Source organism: Triturus cristatus, chromosome 10 (genome assembly GCF_964204655.1).
Source record: "Triturus cristatus chromosome 10, aTriCri1.1, whole genome shotgun sequence".
Lineage (NCBI taxonomy): Eukaryota > Metazoa > Chordata > Amphibia > Caudata > Salamandridae > Triturus > Triturus cristatus.
In genome coordinates this window covers 1,051,911,188-1,051,926,632 of record NC_140593.1, presented here as the reverse complement: position 1 = coordinate 1,051,926,632, position 15,445 = coordinate 1,051,911,188, and the positions used below count along the sequence as shown (strand labels likewise).

Here is a 15,445-nt window from a genome sequence, read left to right as displayed (position 1 = left end):
AGTCCCATCAAATCGCATCAGAAGTCGCCTTATTACGTTTACATGTAATCTTTGCAAGAATCTTTATACAACTAAATAAAGATTTAGAAAAAAAAAAAATTGATAAACCCTAAAATACTACACATTGCATACATGTTTGGAGATTGTTTGGTGATCTTCCCAAATCTGTTGCGTCTCATTCCCTCTCAGCTTCATTGGAAGGTGGCGCTTGGAAAGAACAGAATCAGTTGGTTTAAACCCAGGAGGTAGTTCTGGGGAGAGCCTTGCCCCGATTCAGTCTTTTTAGTACGATCTAACGGTGCAGGAATGCCATTTAAAACTGCCTTAAGTACAAGAGTACTTTTCATTTGCAAATTTCTACCATCATATTTGACTCCAAAACCATCTTTTTTTGGCTAACAAAAATATGGTCAACAGTACTTTTGAGCTGAACTCTGGTGGTTATTCAGGGTATGTCAAAAAATCACTATAAGAATAGGGTTGGAAACAGTTTCATTTGAGAAGGATATTCTGTGAGTCCATGTGGCACCAAAATGGGAAGGGGTCAGAGCCCAAAGATTAGTTTGTTCAATATGGCACTCGAGGCTACAAAATGTACTTTCAATCAAGGAGGCCGATTTTCCTTTCCATCTATGCATAAATGGCAGCTGTGTTTTTTTTTGTGGCATTATTGTAATGAACGAGGGACATTCCTGTAAATCTAGCAACTATACCGTGAATGTATCGACTTGATCTGAAATTATTTGCAATCTTCGATTCCGCTTATTCAACCAGCCTGTTTTTCGGCCATTCACTGCTAATCAGTGTTGTGGGGTTTTAGAAAACACTGGTGCTTGGTAACAGCCATGACGTGATGGCCTGAAATGGCATGCTGGTGTCTTTCAATCTTTTAGGTTGTTCGAATTAAAACGTGCTCATGTCCATCACACAGCTGGCATGGCCCGGTGAAAGGGTTAACCGCACATTTCCTACAGGACTATCCACAGAAGCTCACAACTGTCCTCATACTGACTGTTCAACAGAGCTCCAAAGACTAGTTATCCCTGCTGTGGTAGTCAAATCGTCTGCCAACGGTGCTAGGTTACATCCTGAAGAAACTTTCTTTGCCAAAAGAGATAGTTGGAAAAAACATCCTAAAGAGGCTTCCACAGTGTGGATTTTTTGTGCTGTGGTTTAACTTTTTCACGGCATGGCAGGAGCCTGCATTTACACTTTTATTACAAAAATGGGATGCTATTCCGAGCTGCATCATTATATAGTGAATAATGCACAGCTAGTGATTTTTGCCCCAGAAAGGCTACCCTGAACATTAATGGGGACTTAAAATGATCTTTTCTGGTGCTCAAAGAGCGGTTAATCAATATGTATTTAAACATGGCTTGGCAAACTTCCTTGGCGCCTAACTTTGTTCACAAGCCAAATGTCTTTGCTCATGTAACCATTAGTGTTCATCACCTAGTCATAGGCTTAGATCAACGAGAGCCTCATCAGCATATGCCTTTATTGAAATAAAATACTACTTTGTTTAGTATAGTTGATCTCACCTCCTTTTTCGTTTCCTTTGGCTTCGCCTTCACTTTTTTATTCTTGTTGCAAGTGAGTGGGCTGAGTGGACTTATTCGAACCTCAGAAGGAGCAATTAAAATGCGAGGTGGTGACAAGGCAGAAGGTGAAAGCGATGACTTCGAGAGCTCATCTTTTTCTTTTTTTCTCTGCTGAAATAAAGAGGATAAAATCCTGATGGACGATAAGCTTAAGGTGCTGATGAACGGGAATTAAAAACACCAAATCCAGAGAACCACCCCATGAACACATGCTAAAATGAAAGAAGTGAGCTGTTGCATGTTGCACAACTATTTATTGAAGCTCTTGGCTAGAACGATTGCACAAGAAGCGCAAATACCACAGCAACTTATACCACCACAACTTATACCACCACCTCATTCACCTAGATTTCCTTCACTATCCCAGGTCATTAAAGAAACTGAAAACTGCCAAAACGGAAAAAAAAGCCGCTCTCCCAGGATCCCTGAAAATGGGAATGTCTGAAAACATTGAAAAGAATGTTCAAGGAAATCTCAACCTAATGTAGTCAAACTGGCTTTAAAATAGAGGTATAGAGTTCCCAAGTATCACAAATCTAAACTTCTTGAGCAAAGGTTTACAAAAAAAGTAAAAATTCTTCTTTAGCAGAGCTTTGTGGTAATGGTAAACCAGTCCTGGTTCTTTAAAGGACTACAGTTGACGAGCACACTTAGCCGCCATCCTTTCTTCTGAGCCCTCACACCGGCAAATCTTCTACCAGCAACTTTAACTGTGTCCCCTTCTTTGCCGTACCCTTCAGCAAGGTCTCGCCCCTTCCAGAACACAGCAAGGAATCCCTGCCTCTCTGCTTGCTGTGAAGCATGAGTTGTGGCCAGTCAGTTACAAGCTCCAGGATGTCTCGCAGGTGGGAATCTACCAGTAAGAAACTGCTGCTGATCGGTGCAGAAACCTCATACTGAGAAAAGTGGCTGTCCGTTATAAAAATTCAACCACTACAACAAAAGGGGCCCCTGAGGACGGATAGCAGGCAGGTCGGACAGGGGAGCGAGAACCAAAACAACAGTCAGGAAAGACCCAAACCTGCCTGGAAATGACATCGGGGTGCTTGTAAAGTCACTAATATCTTAAACCATCGCTTAACTAACAGGATAATTCCCCCAATTAAATAAGATTTTTAGGAAAAATAGTTTTGGTATTTACAGTGTTTGGTCAAGGTTTGCAAAAATAACATAACAATTTCATTGATGCAGACAAAACAAAGGGAGTCCCACATCGACACAATCAGAACCTACTCACAACCACAAATACATGCATACTCATACACTCTAGAGCAATTCATCATTAGTAATGCGGTCAAAGATCAAACTCAGTTCAAGTTTGTGTGTAAACGGTCAACATAATAAGTAGATTTCATGCGTCCTCTAGTTGTGGACAATGGACATATGCGGAGGCACGAGGATTTCCAGCACCGATGCGCGTTTCGGTGTCTAATCCAATGTGGGTCACACCTTCATCAGGGCGACCAGGTCAAATGTGGGACACAGAGAAACATGCGCCTGCAGGGATAATGGAGAAATGTAAGACAATGGGTATCATAGCATGTGAATAAAGTTTACATACGTCAGAGGGATTCAATTCCAACGTAAGCAACGTATTTTAACAAGGGGAATTAAGCGTTAGCAGCTGAAGAAAAAGGAAAATTTAGATTTGATCATAAACGGATATGGATAAATCAATGGGAGAAGTACGCACACAGGAATAGGACAAGGGTAGCCAGAAGACAGACTCACCCAAGTTTGCGTGAAGTTTAAAAGTGTGAATATAGTGACAAGTATTAGCCCAGAAGGTTTATACACAGACATATGCACAAAATACCTTGATAAGGGGCCTTCAGATAAATAAACTGCAGGAGAAAAAGTTAGTTGAGACCAGCTCAACACGCAGGATCTGAAAGAGTAAACGGGATCTGGGATGATCTAAACAAAAAAATAGGGGGGCAAAAAAAGGTATAAAAGATCTGGGAAATACAAGAGCCCGTTCCACCCCCCACCCCATTTTTTTGTTTAGATCATCATCCCAGATCCCGTTTACTCTTTCAGATACTGCGTGTTGAGCTGGTCTCAACTAACTTTTTCTACTGCAGTTTATCTGAAGGCCCCTTATCAAGGTATTTTGTGCACATGTCTGTGTATAAACCTTCTGGGCTAATACTTGTCACCATATTCACACTTTTAAACTTCACCACGCAAACTTGGGCGAGTCTCTCTCAGTCTTCTGTCTACCCTTGTCCTATTCCTGTGTGCGCACTTCTCCCATTGATTTATCCATATCAGTTTATGATCAAATGTAAATTTTCCTTCCGCTACTAACACTTAATTCCCCTTGTTAAAATACGTTGCTTACGTTGGAATTGTATCCCTCTGACTAATGTAAACTTAATTCACATGGTATGATACCCATTGTATGATACCCATTGTCTTACATTACTCCATTATCCCTGCAGGCGCATCTTTCTTTGTGTCCCACATTTGACCTGGTCGCCCTGATGAAGGTGTGACCCACATTGGGTTAGACACCGAAACGCACATCGGCGCTGGAAATCCTCGTGCCTTCGCATATCTCCATTGTCCACAACAAGAGGACGCACGAAAGTCTACTTATTATGTTGACAGTTTACACATAAACTTGAACTGAGTTGGATCTTTGACCCCATTACTAATGATGAATTGCTCGAGTGTTTAGAGTGTATGAGTATGCATGTATTTGTGGTTGTGAGTATGTGATGATTGTGTGAATGTGGGACTTCCTTTATATGTTTTGTCTGCATCAATGAAATTATGTTATATGTTATTTTTGCAAACCTTGACTAAACACTGTAAATAAAAAATAATAAAAATATTTGTCCTAAAAATCTCTATCTAATTGGGGGAATTATCCTGTTAGTTAAGCAATGGTTTCAGATATTAGTGACTTTACAAGCACCCCAATATCATTTCCAAGCAGGTTTGGGTCTCTGACTGTGGTTTTCTTTATAAAAATTCACACAGCCCTAGTATGCAAACTAATACAATCACCACGTAACATCCCTTATATCGAAAATAAATGTTGTTCCTCTCAGCTTCTCCAAATGCACTCTTCTGTTGGTTGATCCATCAAATCATGCAGATGCATAATCTATAGCACTTGTAAAAAAAGACATTCTTTTCCAAATCACCAGCATACCCATGAGAACACCTTTCAATTCCTACACGTTTAACTCTATAAACGCTATTCAATTTAGTTGCAGGTTTCTACTATTATGCAGAAAGCTACATTTTCTCTTTAAGTGATATTCATATGTGCTGCAGTTATTAATTTCACATTTCCATCACTCCCAAGTCCTTTTGATTAGCAAGGTGTACTTCTTGCTATAGTAATAACTCTTGAGCAGGAAGCATGGAGATATGCTATGTAACCCTGTTTTCTCAAGTGCACCACTCTGGTGTCTCTACCAACCACAGAACACAAAACAATACCACTTGGTCCTAAACATAAACTGTACGCCAAACACGTCCGATAAGCCAGTTCAAAACATAGATAAGCCACATGTGCGTTAACACCAAGACAGAAGGATTTAGAATACGAATTAAAAATGGAGCATCTCAAAAGTTAAGACTGAGGGGTCAGGCAAGTAAGAAATCAACAGACACTCCCCTGCATCCACTTCCCAACTCTTGTCCCCTACCTCAGTTGCAGGGCAGTGTGATGGCGTATATTTTCGGTTGTGGTCCACTCCAGAGTTGGTTGCACACTTAATGGCCGTAAAAAGGTTGACTTCTTTCATCCTTGCATCCCATTCTGGTGAAGGTAGCTGTAGCAATGAAAAAAAATTGAAAAGAGAAGTAACATGGAAGAAAGCAACGGAAACAAATGCTCTTTATGGAGTGAATTTTAACATTCTGTTCACATTCGGTTGTCAATTCAAAAAGGCATTCGGCCATTTTAAAGAGATATAGTAGGGAGAGGTGTGGCGCAGCAGCCAGGGTCAGGAAAATATTGGAATTGCTATCCTCTTCTGCGCGGAGAGTGGTTGAGCAAGCGCTGGAACCATCACAGTTGAATTTTGAAAACTCGCTTTACCTCGGATGTCCTCAGTATTATTAGAAGACTTCAAAATGGTACAAAATGCAGCTGCTCGGATATTCCTGAAGTTATCTAAACATACTTCGGTCTCAGCTGCACCTCGTTGCACCGGCTGCCAGTTTCTAAGAGGATACAGTTTAAGGTCTTATGTATGGCCCATTAGGCTTTACACAAGGGCCCACAGCCATTTCAAAACTTGGTCTGTCCTTACCTCTCAAGAGAACTTTATTTTCTTCGTTCTTATATTTACTTACAGTCCCTAAAATAAACAAAAGCAAGAGTGTAGGAAGGTCTTTTGTTTGCCTGGTTCCTAAATTATGGAACTCACTACCTTTAGTGTTGAGGAAGATTAAAGAAGAGCTAAGTTTTATGAAGTAGTTAAATACCTTGTTGTTTGTGTAATTGTGTGAGGTTGCAGATTCTGGTTATGATCGATTAGCGCTGGCAGGCCTGTTGAGTAGCCATGCACATTAGAAATGCCCAAAATAGGATAAAATAGAATGAATGTAACTGCATTTTCTTTCCCAAGTTGTACACGAACCTATACATACAAAGCAGGAAAATTGCCCTCACTTTCTACAGCACTTATGCTGTATCCTTCCAAGTGTAAGGAGGCCGATTCAGATAAACAGAAGCATAATACATCCATTGAAAGTACCAAAAAAAAGTCCTACTTTGTGAGTGCGAGCCATATTTGCTTTACACTCCCCTGGTGGCTGGTCAGACACTACCCCACTTACATCTGCTCACACAATGTTGGTCAAAATATACTTACACAGACTGTAAGCTCATATGGTCTACACTACAAAGACAACACATAAGGCTGTTAATATTGCAATTAAACATCTACACAAGTGTCCATGCACAAGTTTGTATTCCTGGAAAAATCTGGTCATACAGTCCCATTCATATCATGCTTTCACTCGCTTGTCCACTCATAACTATCCAAAAAAATAACTGAATTCATGGTTTCGAAGTTAAAACAAGGGATATTCCATCTATCCAAGACCAGTTTTAATTTTCATAAAGGACACTGCCTTTGTCTAAAAAACGTTTTTACATATAGCCCCAAAGCTCCCCTTCTGCAAGCAAGATCACATACCTTGGAGTCTTTCAGGTCCTTTCCTTTACTGCCTTCGTTTTTGGGGCTCATTGTGCTTACTTTGCTGCTGAAGCCAGGCTTGGAAATGTGTGCCGAACAAGGAGGCAAAGTGGGTGACATTGCAGTAGTAGTACAGGCATCGTGAAGAAAGATACGCTCGCTCCGGCGACGTGTCCACAAGTCATCGTCACTCACGTCCAGTCCAAAATCAAAGCTCATGCTCTTAGGGCATTTGAGCTTCTTCAGTTTTCCTGCACCCTCAGTAATCTTTGTTTTATCAATGTTCCCTGAACAGGAAATCTCGTTTTGCATCACTGCCAATCTACTCCCAGAGTCTAACGACAATATCCTTGAGCGCAACAGTCCAAGTGGCGTTTTCTTCTTGATCTTTACTTCACTCTCAGAATCTGTATATTCAAATTCAGTCCCTGGAAATCAATGTAAATGATTCAGAGATCAAAAGGGCTGATGACTCTTCAATGTAGGTCTAACATTCCAAGGCGTTTATTTGTATCAGTGTCAACATCTGCAACATAGCCAATACTTTAAAAGATGGTTTAAATTGTGTAAGGTGACGAGGGGAAAGTTCTGAATAGCGACAATTCATCAAGTAAATTGCACAAAAACTCCAATAATACAGCTCAAACAAACGCATTAAATCATACGTGAACACTGGGTTTTTAAAGATTTTTCACACACACAAAAAAACAGGAACCCCAATATCCAGAAATAGTATTTTGGTAGAATACATGTTCACCCAATGCAGAAACACTACCACATTGAGCGGTAGCCCGGTTAGCCTTTTCTCACTTTCGAATAGTCTAAAATAATGAAACATTCTGTGCATTTACAGCTCCTGGGCCGTCATACAACAAAAGGACTAATAATTCAAGCATCTGGCAGCCAAACATGGAAATTGCATGCAGACTAAAGAAAGTTGAAGACGCCACGCAACCAATAAAAACTTCCAGGCACAGAATACCAATGTAAAAAAAAAAAAAAAAAGAATTTACAAACATAGGTGAATTTTTCTCGCAATGCTTAAAAAAGAAAAGCCCTTACTTGAGATAACTTTAAAGCCTTCCTTCTATGTATTCTTCACGTCTATCTACTCCCTTCTGAGTTACAATGCATCCCAGCCACTCTCACTTATTAGACTGGCCAGAGAATTCAAGTGTATATATATATGTGGTGATGACCACCTCTACATCAATTTAAACAATACAATGATATCAACCTGCTCACTCACCCAACTGTATTAAGTTTGGATAGGTAACTGATCCCTCCAATAAAAACGTTGTGGAAATTCCCAGCTAAAACTCCCTACGTTAATGCTGCACATCCACCCATCTAAAATCATTAGACGCTACCAATGGAGTTGCTATTAAATTCAGACGGGTGGCGGTGTCAATGGATTGAGGGAGTCCAGTTGCATAAGCAGCACATAAGGATATAATTTCATGGAACATGCAGTGTAACTTTCAGCTTTCATTTAGCTATCAACTTTATATCTATAAAGTGAGCCCACAGAGTATAATACTCGGAAATAAAGCACCACCATTAAGGTGCCTGTCTTTTCAGTAGTGGGGTGGGGAGAAAATGAGGGAAGATTGCATTCAGTGGTTACTGAACACCCAGCGATGGCCTTTAAGCAATGGGGGAAAACTTGTTCTGAAAAAAGCATTTCACAATAGGTGTGACTTACCCATCAGGCTTTGCCTTTCTTCTTTCTTTTTTGCCTTCTGTTTAGCCTCAAGCTGAATGACAGAAAGGGGTGAGGAAATGATGGGACTTGGCATAGCACTGGCAGCAAACCTAGCCAGGAGACCCAGACCACTCTCATCCAGGGCCGGCGAGGAAAGCCTCGTACTATCCAGGTCAAAATCCTCAGTTTCTTCCTCGTCATCTTCATCAGAGCTAGAATCTAGCATGCAGAAGGAAAGGAAGTACATTAAAATGCTTTTTTTTAAGCCAAGTGTCAGCCACAGAAAGCAACAAATCAATACAGCAATCCTAAGTTGAGATGTACAGTCCTTCTGGTTTAGTTTGCGTCAGTCATTATCAGTCATCACCCCCAACCTATACAGTCAGACTAGATGGCCTTGGGCTGCCCAGTAAACAACTCTAAGTACAACTAGAGTTGCCAGAGATAGTGAAGACTACTCGACAACATGCATAGTCCTCTTTGGAGCGACAAGGCAAGAAGGCTTTTTCCTTAACTTCCGAGTCTCACTAGGAAGCAACTTATACACTGAAAATAAAGCCTTTTTTTCATGCAAGCCCTGAAGCCCAGACTTCCCTTAGAGCTATGTAACAGGGACTTGGAAGATAATGGTCTTTCCTCAAACACAATCTTTTGACGGATTACGAGTCAATACCAATTTCAAGAAGGGCAGATCCTTTCCTTCACATCGGAAGGCAAATAATGAATCGGACTGAAAAATCCAAACACGTGCCTGTTCACTATACAGCGAATAAAGGGATCCTCTCTATTGGATTTAGATGAAAATGCCACTGCCTCCCTTTTTCTTCTGATGAATTAACGTGTTTCTTCTTTCCTTCAGACTTATTACATTTTATAGCGATTTGTTTTGATGGGGTGTCGAAAACCCACTCCTGAATCGCATGAATCCATTATTTTGCCATAAAATATCAGTCTTCTACTAAAAATACAGAGACTTTGCTCTGCTAACTTAATCTTCATTAGATGCAGGTGCTATTTCTCATTCAACTTTAAAGCCCAAAATACACATTCAGATGGCACTTAATAAAACAAATTAATTCTTTACCTCTTATTTTACACCAATTACTTAAATGATGCATCCTATTCATTTTTGCTTTGCGTTTGAACAGGTGTAGGGGCACATTCTTTCCGCTTTTACAAAAGCCATATTTCAAAATAGATTTGCAACCCAATTTACAACTTCATTTCCTCCAGAAACAAAAAAGGCTGGCCAGTATACTAAAACTTTGATGCCATGATATTGAATGGGCATCAAAAACTACACACCGTCACACTGTCTTGACAAAGTCACTAACTTTCTGAATTATATATTTTGTAAAAGGGCAGTATACTTTCAGTACAATGTGCCCATGTGGGCTACTTCTGCTGAAGATATCTTAAGGCTTACATTGCATCTCTCCACCAAATTGTTCCAGATATCCGCAATCTGAATATATTCAGTTATTGCCCTCCGTGACTTAGATTTGTTATCTACTCAGTCAATATTTTCAGTAGATTTTAATGTGGAAACCAGAATCACAAGATTAAACTAAAAAACGCAGTAATTTGGTGACTGGAACTGGGTATCTATTCTGCTCTAGAGAGCAGCGACAAGTGTCGCAGGATCCCTCAAAATCAACTACAAACTATTGTGCTCCTGTTCTTGGGCAGAATAGAGCAGATTCATTGACAAAGGTTTGTTCTCTTTACATTGCTGAAACAGAGGTGTCCATTCCGCCTAAAGTGCTATCCTGACTTTAAACGTATTCTAGAAAACCTTTAAGAGAGCGCTTCAACGGACAAAGTCAACAATTTTACCTTATTGTCAAGTCTTTGGAATATATTAAATTAGTTGAAGACCAAACATTTTGAATTAGAAGGTGATCCTCCCACCTCCCCCCCCCCACAATTCCTCCACAGCCAAAAATATTTAAGATGCTCAGGTTGGACCAGTACTTAACCCACACTTTTGGCAAGCACAATTTTAGGATAATAAGTCTTTTTTGTTTCAAGAGTCACAGACTAAACAAAAATTATACTATAGAGTGGAAACCGGTTATCCCCATTGGACTATGTCTGACTCTCCATGCAATTTTAAAATTAGACTTTATTTTTTAAACAGGTGTGCTATTAAGACATTTATAAAGAACAAAAACATTTGCTATGCTCAGATTGTACCCGGTGGCAAATCACCACTAGAAGCTAAAACAATCCAGACTAACTAGCCATGTTTGCAAGCATAAATTTAAGATTTTTCTAATTTGCATAAATAAGACTAAAATCCAATTTTTTAAAACATTTGTAACATCCCTTTTCAGACAAAGGGAGGTTGGGATTACAGAGGGTAAAAAATTTGCAAAGGTAAAGCAAAAATAGTGAGGGTTGTTCCCAATTTACAAGCCAATTGTAAAAACAAAAACTCCCAATTTTTCAAAATGCTTTCCCTAAAATGTGTTAGGCAAGCAGTGAAAACAGATAGTTGTTAAACAATGAAGAGAAACTTTTAAATATTTTAAAGGTGGATGTGCAACAGTAACAGGATGATGTTGAAGCAGCACAAAAAGGGGAAGAAAGAACAAACACAAAACACATTTGAGATCCACGTCGGATCATAAAGACGTGTTCGCACAACACCAAGCAAGCCTACAGCATACAAAGCAGGCTAAGTGCAGGCAGACTTTAACAGCTATTGGGTCCAATTAGTTTTCACTTAGGTTAGTATCTCAAATGCTGGCTTGGAGCCCCTTCCCTTTATGCCTTTCTTGGGTCTTAAACTAGCCGTTAAATTTCATTTTAGGATTTTGTGCAATATGCTGCTGACTCCAGAAAGGTCTTAATTAAAGACTAAATGGCAAACAATACTAAAATTCAGAAGCAATTTCTGATACCATCAAAAACAAATGGCTGTTAAGGTGGGGAAGGTAGAGCTATTCACCATCTATTTCAAGAAGTGTGACAAGTCAATTTTTGCATTCCGAACTTGGCAGACACCATGTAGTGGACTGCAAAATCAGACTGTCTCAATGTCAGATTTTAATGTATTCAAAATGGCGACTTAGTTTGCTGTTTGATAAAAGACTGAATGAGGTTCACCTCTGTTACAAGCGTGAACAGTGTCCAGTTTTCTTTCTTGGATATTTCCAACAATGGAGTTATCCAAATGTTTCACAGCTAGTTGCAGCTTTTCTAGTTGTCGTTCACGGCTTGGATTGGCAAAAAAATGTTTTCAAACTGCCATTGACCGATCTTTAAAAAGTAAATATTTTTACTGGTCAACATTGCCCACTTACCAATTCCAAACAAGCCCATCAAGAACTATTGTGCTGCCGCATCATCCCTGCCTCTTTACTGGTGACAGAACTCAGGGAGTGATGCAACTTCTTGAAGTGTGTCCATCCAAGGTGCCATTTTGCTTGAGGTACAGCAACTTTACCTCCACAGGTACTTAACAATGCTGGTTCCAATTCTCATTTTCGCCAAGCTACTTTTCTGGAGTCTTCAGCAGTAGAACAAACTCATTACATTTTAAAATGCATGATTCATTCCAACTAAAGTGAAATGGACATTTGTGAATTGAAATTAAAAAAAGATCCCAAATGATATTAAATTTATGTAATGTATTATAAAATGGAGATACCGCTAAAAACACCTTTAGCTTTACAGATGATAATATAAAGGTACTTTGCCTACCTACATAATGGTGCAACATTCAGTTGAGATGGAAACTGACCCCACACTGCACGGTGTCTGCCCTACTCCCAGCCAATCACTTTGCTTCTTTGGTACAGCAGAAGAGCAAATGCAAGAGACCGATACAAACATTCAAAGCTTCATGGAGAAGGGTCAAGAATGGAGGGGTGCTCAAGCAGCTGCGAGGAGAAAGCAAGCTTCTAGAAAAGGTAGGTTAATTTAAGGTTTTTTTAGTACCAGGGAAAGCTAGTAGAAACCCTATTACCCAAATATCCTTTAAAGAAACTTGAACATGTGTTAATTTGCAAGAAAAAAAAAGTTTTACTATTTCTCTTTGTATACGAAAATGTAAATTCCCTACGGACTATAATGAGGAAGACATTGGTAACTACTCAAAGCACTGTGCTCTATCCCATTTTTGGTACTGACAGCTTGCAACTGAAGATTCACACACACAACGAGATTCTTCAAAACCCACAAGGGAAAGCACCTAGAAAACCTTTGGTGGGCAGATATTCCCATTAAATGGAAGTAGGGAGAGACAACCTCCTTTAAAAACTCTTTTTGTTCTGTTAATTTGGCTATTTCAATTGGTAATATGCAATATTTTGAATTATATTTCTGTGGCTTGCATTAGAGATACCGGATGACTCGAGGCAACCAGGTCCCCCATGTGATGGTCCTGGCCTTTTACTCAACGCACTTATAGCACTCTGGATGTTATGCCACCAATTTGACCAAAGTACTCGATTGCAATGGTCTATATAGCAAATCCCCAGATGTAAACATGTGTTCACCAGCTTCGAGTCATCTGGTAAGTCTACTCATAATCTTCCCAGAATCTTAGAAGCACTAGCAACCTGAAAAGTGATCAAAATTTGCTGGATCTGTCATTGAAATAAGTGAGCATCACATTACTTGTGGAGTGGCGCGGAGGATTAAAAATACTTGGTCCTCATAAGGTGATTGAAGGCAAGAAGTGACTGCTTTATCACAAGGATAATTGAGCGTTTTTGACATTAGAAAAATCAGAGTAACTCAAATGGAAATTGCTCTGTATTGTTTATATCCAGTTTAGTGTTTGCAAAGTAAGACTTCAACCATAGTATGAAGTCAAACACTGCATGATGTTTCATAAAACTTGGTTGATTTTATAAGTGTGCATAAGTTCATGGTCATGTTGACTTTACTTGGTGATCTAGCTGGGTTGCTATAATACCCCTCTATGTAAAGGTGAAATAGGTAATAAAGCATTTGAAAATAGGACTAAAAAATATACACATTTAAAATAGCGAAATGGTGTGTGCTTTTTCCACCCTGTATGAAATACCAAATATTTTATTTTAGAGTAAACCAACTCCTAACCAAATTGTTATACTAAACGGCAGCCAAAAAAAAAGCTAGCAAAGTCATTTTGTTGAACCTGTGAAAACAGAAGTCTACTCCAAAATCTGACCACTAACTTATTTTAATTTAGTTAGTCCAAATGTTACTAAATGTTCTCCAGTGGGGATTATACACCATCGACTTCGAGGATGCAGCTTTTTGACAGATGTAAATATGTCATAGAACAGACAATTCTTAAATGTAACAAATTAACAAGTTCCAACCACAATAAGGGATATTTGAATAATAGAGAGACAGCAAGACTGCATTAAAAATAAAACATTCATCTTTGGCATGGTGGGTAATGTGAAGGGGGAAAGCAGGATGAAGTGAAGCAAAACCTAATCACCTAATAAGAGACACAGCAAGAGAGACAAAGCACACTGGTTTAGTTAAAAATGAACTTGATATGTTTAATAAAGCTTGATATACCAAATTGCAATACAAACATCGAATCACACACCCGCACAACAGTTTTCAAGTTTAAAAAAGAAAAAAAAAGGGGGGAAAAAAAAAAAAAAAAAAAAAAAAAAACTCTCCTGAACGCCGCCACAAGGCCCATGCCAAAAAAATGAAAAGAAAACTGTGCTGTAAGGAAAAAAGGTGAGGAGGAGATTGGGAGATGGGGCAAGTGGAGACTAAAAACCAGTCAGTATAAGGGCTCTAATAGAGCCAATAATATTATCACAATGATACAGGTACAAAAAAAAAATATAATGATAGAGCAGACTACGCTGCCAGAACAAATATGGCCACCCAAACTTTGGCCATCAAAGATGGCTGACCCCAGTGCCATCGCCTTTTCTATCAACACGGATAGTTTGTTTTTCGTTTTTTTCTCTCTTTAATCTAGTAACCTTGCTCACATGAGTCCTCCGAAGAGTCACTGAAGGAAGATCCGGCCTCTGCCTCCTGCAGCAGTAAACAAAACTGCTGCTTCCTGCTCGCGGCCTGTTTTGATTTTAGAGTCCCAGTGGCAGACGCGCCCCGCTTGTCGGGCTTCAAGCCTCCGGCTGCCTTGCTGTTCTTTTTGGCCGCTGTACGGTAGAGACTGGGGTGTCTCATTTTCGAGCTGGATGGAGACTGTGAAGGCCATTCGTCCTTTAGAGAGTCATCATCTTCCTCAGAGTCCGTATCTGCAGTCAAAGTAGACTTATTAGATGCAAATTATTTCATATATATATATAAAATAAAAACATTTTTGGTGCTTGCAAAGGAAGGAGCCAAATATAGAAGGCATGATTCTGTGGAAGACCAACCATAAAAATGAGCTTACAATTTATTCTGCAGGGGTAATTATGCACAACCCTTTAAAAAGAACTGGAATGTATCATGCAGTGCATACCAACAGCAACTGGACAAAAGCTGGCAAAATAGGAGCATTATTTTCAGGAAATACTTTAAAGCATAAAAGTCTTTTCCTTGAAGGCAGCACAACGATACGTTCATTTTGCACCGTTAATATACTAATGTTGCTCAAAAGGAAAATAAAAACTAACACTTATTGACGGAGTTGCAAGCAATAAATATTGCTTTGCAGTCAAAACACTACAACTCCGCAAATGAGCACATCAACCTATTATATTATGTCAAAGTTCAGTCGTGTTAAACTTATGGTCACCGGCTTCTAACTTTCATTCACTTAAATAGAGACAAATTGAAGAGGAGGGACACCAGAAACGTCTAAACTAACCTTCTCTCTCCTGCAAAATTCTTTACTTTTTAGTCTCCTGTTCTTAATTCTTGCACAAGAAATAGCTCCACGGGGTGTGTGAAAAGGTTTAGAATTCAATTTGAGAATTTAATCCCTGTAAGGAGGCAGTTTCAACCTTTTATGACAAGGTCGAGTGTTTTTCCCTTCTTTATGGCTGCCGTGT

At 39.4% G+C, this 15,445-nt stretch overlaps 1 protein-coding gene across 6 annotated transcripts in view; it reads right to left on the bottom strand.

The window, feature by feature from the left end:
• Positions 1–15,445, bottom strand: part of TNRC18 (trinucleotide repeat containing 18) — a 229,662-nt gene that overhangs the window by 92,921 nt on the left and 121,296 nt on the right. For 3 of the 6 annotated variants that reach the window (XM_085629167.1, XM_085629166.1, XM_085629169.1), the window contains 5 exons: positions 14,435–14,704; positions 8,475–8,693; positions 6,770–7,197; positions 5,270–5,395; positions 1,545–1,715 (listed from right to left, as the gene is read on the bottom strand). In XM_085629167.1, the coding sequence (XP_085485293.1) occupies positions 1,545–1,715; positions 5,270–5,395; positions 6,770–7,197; positions 8,475–8,693; positions 14,435–14,704 (1,214 nt within the window). The remainder of the gene's footprint in view (positions 1–1,544; positions 1,716–5,269; positions 5,396–6,769; positions 7,198–8,474; positions 8,694–14,434; positions 14,705–15,445) is intronic. The other 3 variants (XM_085629168.1, XM_085629170.1, XM_085629171.1) reach the window with 2 other exon arrangements.